This window comes from Ornithodoros turicata, chromosome 3 (genome assembly GCF_037126465.1).
Source record: "Ornithodoros turicata isolate Travis chromosome 3, ASM3712646v1, whole genome shotgun sequence".
Taxonomy (NCBI): domain Eukaryota; kingdom Metazoa; phylum Arthropoda; class Arachnida; order Ixodida; family Argasidae; genus Ornithodoros; species Ornithodoros turicata.
Window position 1 is genome coordinate 58,522,990 of NC_088203.1, and position 7,567 is coordinate 58,530,556.

At 47.7% G+C, this 7,567-nt stretch overlaps 1 protein-coding gene across 1 annotated transcript; it reads right to left on the bottom strand.

The window, feature by feature from the left end:
- Window positions 1–4,041: 4,041 nt before the first annotated feature.
- On the bottom strand, window positions 4,042–6,678 carry LOC135387147 (uncharacterized). Its single transcript, XM_064616510.1, has 2 exons — window positions 6,230–6,678; window positions 4,042–4,657 (listed from the first exon to the last, which is right to left on the bottom strand). The coding sequence occupies exons 1-2, from the start codon at window positions 6,597–6,599 to the stop codon at window positions 4,143–4,145; spliced, it is 885 nt and encodes a 294-aa protein (XP_064472580.1). The 5' UTR covers window positions 6,600–6,678; the 3' UTR covers window positions 4,042–4,142.
- Between the last annotated feature and the right edge of the window lie 889 nt (window positions 6,679–7,567).

Genomic DNA, 7,567 nt, shown 5'->3' on the forward strand with positions numbered 1-7,567 from the left:
ATGACGAACAAGGTGTAGGCACTTGGTTGGTTTTCCGTACCTTCTAGCACCTCTGTTTAGACAAACTTCTGATAAGAGGAACAGATCTCTGTGGTCCCTTCGTGTTCGTCTTGAAGATATTTCACTGTATGTGCATTTATATGCAACATAAAATCGTCGTTATCGGCCTCAAACAAAGCCCAAAGGTTTTTCTCTATGCCCAGATGCTGCACCATATCGAGGACAGAAACATGCATTTGCATGAAAATCTACACGCCAGTGATCATGAACGAAAAACGCAGACAGACTGCCTCTGTCTTTTTGTTCTTAGCCATGTCCACCCGAAGACATGCCGCAATACACACCCAAGCAGCACAATGTACTGAAAGTCGAGTGCAAAAGGGGTGGACGGTATGTGTATTATCAATGTTCTTTAGTTTCAGGAGTCTGTTCAAGGCCTTCCGCCTACCCGTCCACCCCTATTGCACTCGACTTTCAGTACATTTTGCTGCTTGGGCAGGACCCAAATCCGTGGCCACAGATTGGCACGATCACCATCGCAAACGCCTTGTCAAAGCCTGATGAGTGCAATCATCAGTGCACTTACGGAAGCACTAGTAAGGCGTTTGTGGTCATGATCGTGCTATCCTATGCTTGTGGACCACCATTTTACGACATCCAAACAAGATGACCTTGCTTCTGTCTATAATGATCAGTAACACTGACAATTGGTTTAGGTCTAAAATTGCAATAGAGTGCCCAGTAGAATCAGAATAGAATTTTGGAACGAGCCTTTCCCAAAAGTGACTGTTTTCTCCTTCGTAGTGTGTGCAGATGCTTGTGCGCGAAAGTATAGGAACCTGTTTGGCACATACAAGTCCATATCGGACTAGGAATCCAGAACAGGCCAAGGACACAAGAAGTGGCAATACTACGATTTTTTCTCCGTGCTGAATCTTCTGCAGCTGTTACGACTGGGCCTGAGGAAATGTCAGTGGATGGCGCCAGTCACTGTAAGAACAAATTTTTAAGCACATCTCTGTTTGAAACTGTCACAGCTTCATTTGATTTATTAGCAGCAGATGTAGCAGAGGATGGCACACCCAGAGGCAACGATTCTACACTGTCAAGCATTGAAAATACACCACAAGGAGTAGCAAGAAGGCGCCGACGCCCAGTTCACCACCAATCAGAAGAACTACTGCACGAATTTAAGATGTATAGGAGAGATGTGGTGCAGCCCTTGCAGGAAAGAAATGCAATTTTGCGTGATATTTTAAACTCTCTGCGTTCCAACTCATGATGCTAAGATTGCGACACGAAATAAAAACACTTTAGTCAAGAGTTTGTGTGCATACTGTTCAAGTTAGCATCTCAAATCAGATGTATTGTACTGCTTCAAGCAGTACATTCCTGTCCACTGTAGAAAAAGGCATTGTACTCAACAGTTTGCTGCAATCCAATCTCGCTTGTGGCAGGCGCTGGACTGTCCTGTCTCGTTGGTGGCTGGGAGACCATCCTCATCATCACTTGAGTCTTGGTCCTCTTGGTTTTGGTCATCTTCACTAGCCCCATCGGTCCTGATGATATGGTTGTGCAGCACACATGCTGCAAGGATCACCTGATAGGGAAGAATGCTTTAATGGAATGTGCACATGGTAGTTATAAAGTGTAGCTATGCAGCTAAAACATACCTCGTTTATTAGGAAAAGATTGTCCATTTCCAGGTACTTTAACCTCCGAAATTTGCCTTTTAAGAGGCCGAATGCTCGCTCAATGCAGCTCCGGGTAGCGCTGTGCACCGTGTTGTAGCGACGCTGGACAGCAGTGAGGTGGCCATTGTCACGGTATGAAGGGAGCAGCCAGGGCTGCAGAGGATACGCTGAGTCACCAAACACATGAAACTCCGGTGAGCAACTCGACTGCAGTTTTTCCATGGCAGCGCCTTTCCTCCACACTCGTGCATCATGGTAGCTCCATGGGTGCCCCCCACACACATCAATGAAGGCTAGAGTGTGGTCGCAGGTACCTGTAGAAGAAAAGAAGCCAACTTCTGGATATATTGTTGCCGTGTGCAGACGAAGGGGGGTCAGGAAAATTTTACACCGTTAGTGTTAGTCTATTCTGCAGATATTGTGCATATATTGTACAACTGGAGCAATTTTGAGACGTACCTTGCAGGACTATGGATGTGAATTTCTTCCTGTTGTAATAGGCCTCTTTATTTTCCCTTGGTTCTCTGATGGGGATGTGGCAGCCATCCACACAACCGATGACACCTGGGAAGCCATACTTTTCCGCGTAGTATGCAGAAGTATCTACAACGCATATTTACATGGTTGTGTGTGTCTGTCATTGCAGTGAAACCAAAGTTCGCACCACCAGACATACTCGTATACGGAGATAAGGCGAAGTGCATCAAGCAGCATATAAAAGAGGTCCCCACTGATTTCACACGAGCGTTATTAATTGTGGCAATCTAAAACAAATCCTGGAACTGCCTTTCATATCTGCATACGTCGGCCACAAAACGAGATGTTGTGCCAGTTCGACGAGTTTCCGTATGTACTTGGCATACAGGTGGTGCGCAAGGCCCCTACTGAGTCCGAACCTGTCCGAGACTGTTCGGAAAGGCTCTTTCCCGGCAAGGGTCCACACCGTCAGCAGAAGGCACACCTTCGGTTCGACAGAGTATGTCGTTTGCCCAATGGCTGTAACCCGTTGTAAGAGCTCCTGAAGCAAGTGACACGTTTGTCAGTGGCTACCTGACGCTAACATGCAGCCTATACGGGTCGTGGATACATGAACTAACCTCAAACGATGTTGGTGACATTCTAAAATCGGTCTGGAAGTGGTAGGGGTTGAACCGAGATACGCTTTCGGCGAGACTAACCTGAAGGCGGCTCTCGTGCATGACCTCAGATTCTTTGTCTATTTGCCTTTTTGTAGTAAGGACGGTAAGCGCGCCAGTTATGCACAGCTCTTCATCTGTCTCGGAGGCTTCGGAAATAAGAACATCCAGTAATCGACTGCGCGGTACCATCGAGGATCTCGTCGTCTGCTCGTTGGCCGCCATTTTCAGCAAAACCAGCGACCCTTGTCTACTAAACCAGCGCCTGCTGCCGCTAGCGCTGCCCCCTACCGGTGCTGTCGGCGCTTTTTTAGTAGACGCAGCCTAAATATATGATAATATCGATGTGCATTTCGCTTTCCCTTCTTCATACGTGCACACTTTATGCCTTCAACCCAGTGTCTTCATTACTGTATGCCGCCTGTGTATAATGGTGTAATTCCCTGTATATAACGCTGATACAAAACGCTGAAAGCTGCTTTCAGCGTTTGGTTTCAACGTTACACACAGTACATGATAAAGCTTCCACGGCAAATTATACATCAGTTTTTGTGTTGCCACCATTCGTTAAAAGGCTAGAAAGATAGTGAGTGTGTTATTTCTACGAACCAGATAAATTCCGGTGCTCTAGAAAATAGTGCAGTATGGCTTTCCAGCTCCAATATTGCGTGCCCTTACTTTACATGTAGTACTTTTCCCTACTTTGATGCAGTGCTTCTAGTGCATCAGTACTGGCCACAACGAGCAAGACATCCCGGAGAGTGGTACTCTGGCCTACATGCAATACAGTGCATGGTTCTGTTAAAAACATGGCACTCGTTGAAAAAGCCAGACACCAGCGGGCTTTTTTGACGACTGCATTTCTGTTGGCGATTTCTGAGCACTTTACGGGAGCCAGGACGTTTCTTTCATGCTTGGTCTAGCTTTCCACTGACTTTAATAGGCTGGCAACTTTTTGTATTTCTTTGCAGTAACCCTGGTTCTTGTGGAATTGCCTGTTTACTGTACTCTCCATAATGCCATCAAATGTGGAGCTAGAAAAAGAGATCAAAGCTACGAGGGCTAAGCTGTTGTCGGCCATTCATAAATCTTGTACCAAATTTAAAGCAGCAAACTCTCAAGAGTTGGGGCAAGTGAAAGAAATAACCAAGAGTATTTGATTTATGAACGAAAAGTTCAATGAACCCCAAGAGCGGGTGGAAGTTGCACTGAAGAGTGTCAGTTTATGGAAAGCACAAACTGAGCTATCGCAAAGAGTCTGTGATATTGTGCAGTACTTGAGTCTGTGGCTCGCCCAAGAGACTTGTGTCCGTTAATGCAGAGTCCCGAGTTGTTTTGTACTGGATTCTCCCTGGCTTCCTGAAGACTGCTGCGAAGTAGTTGTTGGGGGTTCTTTGGACAGATGTGGCCACTGTCGCTCGGGGTTGATGCTGTCCCGATTCTGCTTTAAGGACTCTAGAGGTACCTTTACGAGTTTTGACGAATTCCATGTTCGTCTATCTTCTAGAAGGAAGGTAGCTGCACCCTTTTGCTTTACAATCTTCAGTGGATCTGTGAAGGATGGTGCAGCCTTGCCGTCCTTCATTGGTTTCCGCACCCTGACGTAGGCCCTGAAAGTTAGGCGATCTTGCACTTTTTCTTGCATCGAAATACTGCTTGACACGCATGTGCTTGTCAGTTGTCTTCTGTCGCAGTGCGGCCATTTCTGCTTCTGGTTCTGAAAAGAATGTCTTTGTCGGAAGTCCGACGATGTCGAGCCTTGTTCTCGGTTTACGACCATGTAGTAGCACAGCCAGAGCGATGCCCGTCGTTGCTTGGGGAGTACACCTATAGACACCAAGGTAATCTCTCACTGCAGTTTTGATTGGTCGCTTCTCAAGCACAGACAACTGCACAAAGTCTTTTAACACACGGTTAAATCTTTCTATCAGTCTGTTAGACTGTGGGTAATATACCCAAGGCACAGAATGCTTAATACCCCGTTCACACAAGAAGTCCTCAAACACTTTAGACTTAAATTGTGGACCATTGTCCGTTACAACCTCTTCATGATACCCCTCTCTACTGAACAATGAAAGTAAAAATTCGATAACAGACTGCGATGTGACACTGCCAGCGAAACATACCTCTGGCCATTTTGAATGGTAATCAATTACAGTAATAGCAAACCTACAACTAATTTGCGCTTTCTCAAATGGCCCTACAATGTCCATTGCTAACTTCTGCCACGGTTGATCAGGAAACTGAACTGGTTGTAATGGTGCACATTCGTCTTGGCAGATCTATCTGCCGCTTGACACACTTTGCAGCTTCGTATAGCGTGTTCAACTTGGTTGTCAATTTTTGGTCACCAGAAAAGATCCCTCAAGCGTTGCTTGAGGCCTCACTATTCAGGGACGCGCCTCATGTGCGAAGTTAACCAGTACAGATGTTAACGCTGTTGGCACAACAATTTTCTCCTCTCTGAACAGCAAATCCTCTACAACAGAGAGTTGTTCCTTTACGTGAAAGAGGGGTAACAGGTCGGACGAAAGTGTTTTCCTTGCGGGCCAGCCTTGCGAAACATACTTGATTGCGCTTTGTAATACTTCATCTTTGGCCACTTGATCCTGAAGTTGTTCCTTAGTTATACACAATGAGACAAGAGCTATAATCTATTCTTCCATTTCTTCCACTGATCCAGCTGCCAGTGGCAACCTCGATAGGGCATCTGCGACTGCGTTATCGCTTCCACGATGATATTCAATGTTAAAATTATAATAAAGGAGTCGCGCTGCCCACCTTGATATCCTGAGTGGTCTTCTGCCTGATCCTTTTGAAGAAAGCAACGTCACCACGGTCATTTCGTCATTTGATCGAATTGTAAAGGGGCTCGTTATTTTATTCCCCCATTCCACCAAGCACTGGGGTAGAGTATCGCCTGTTGCGATGAAACTCCCCACTCTCCAAGGCCGAAAATAAAGTTGTTGTTGTTGTCGTCATTTGTAACTTCCTTTACTTTTGCAGATGATCTGCACATCACTTGATAATGCCCAAGTTTGTTGCATTTCCGACATCGTTTCTTTCTAGCAGGACACTCTGTAGCATTAGCGCGATGCCGCTTCGAGCCACAGCGGTAGCATACCATCTGCTTTGTCCGCTTATGAGAAGTGTTCTGCACACAATTTACAACATCGCTAAACTCTTGCAGCTCCCGTTGTGTCTGCTCAATATGCTTCCCAATTTCTATTGCTCATGCGAGCGTTAGGGCAGTCCCCTCGTACAAGAGACGCTCTCGAATTTGCCGTGACGCAGTTGCTTCCACTAACTGATCTCGGATAGCATCATCCGCATTTGTTTCGCAGTTGCCCGTCAATGAAAGGTCACGTAAGCTAGTACCGATGTCTTCAAAGGACTCACCAGACAGTTGTCGTCTTCCTCGAAAACGATGCCTTTCAAGTAGCACATTCCTGGTTACCTTGTAGTGTAAATCCAGTGCAAGCATAGCTTCTTCGAAGACATCTCCTGAGCTTTGCGGGAGTTCAGTGCTCGTCGACGGTTCCGTGTTGAGCCCCATCCTGGAGTCCGTTGGAATACTGTAGAACACTCTTTGACCTTCCAGTCCAAGTGCATTGAGCAGGATCGCCTTGCGTCGTTTCGCTGTTAAGTCATCACCTCCCATCGCTTCCAAGTAGTTCAGGAACCCAAGTTTCCACTGATGCCAAGGCACGTCAAGCTGGCCCGGTGTAGGTAAGAACGGTGGAGGTGAAGCGATGGCGTAGCAACTCATTGCAAAAAACCTGTGAGCCACGTCAAATAGGATGTAACGACGCCTACCAAGCCTACCCGCTCACGGAGAACGTTCCGCTCGTCGCCATGTTGTGAAGAAGAAGAGGCAGACTCTAGGGCTGCCACGGTGAATGCGTTTATTGGCTGGTGTGTCAACTTTTATACCAATACACATGGAAGTTGGCCCAGGACGCACATTTCCCCAGGGCGTCAGTCGTGACGTTGCCCACATACGTGAGGCCGACAACGGCAAGCCCTTTCAACATCACCACCACCACCACACATGGTTGCCCGATACCAAGAGTAAATAATACATTTTATGACATGACAACCATGTTCGGCGTGATTCGGCCACTCAACATCCCAATTTTTTCGGCAAACCAGCAGCGAACCACCCTCTAGCAGGCAAGGCGCACGGGGCCACTGTTCCACCGGGGACCCGCAGGGAGACCACAGTAAGCTGAGTTTCCGGCCTCCACCTGCTTCACGATGGTCCTCCCCGGCACTTCTCTGGCGACAAACAGCATCCACGCTTACGTACCGGTCGCGGTACTGTCGCCCACTCAGCAATGCACTCACCCAGCAACAAGCAACGCAGCAACGATTACTCAACGCAACACAACGCACTCAGCGCTCAACACGATCAGCAGCCACTCAAGCATACAGGCAGTCAACCACTCAGCATTCACATCTCATCACTGCAATCCGCCCGGATCGCAGCGCTCTTGTTCCCGCCATCCCGCCGCTGCTGCATCAACTGCCACAGTCACAAGCCTTGTGTCTAGTCGTCCATCATCAACGAGTCGTCCTTTTTCTCTTCTTCGTGGTATCCACGCGACCTCAACCGCATACACCGCTCCTCGTCTGAGGGCGGAGAGTGATGTGGCGGCCCGCGGACGACGACGCGCCTCTGCTGCCGCGCGCTACTGCGCCTGGCAGCCAGTTCTACCGGCACCGTCCTAGCGTGAG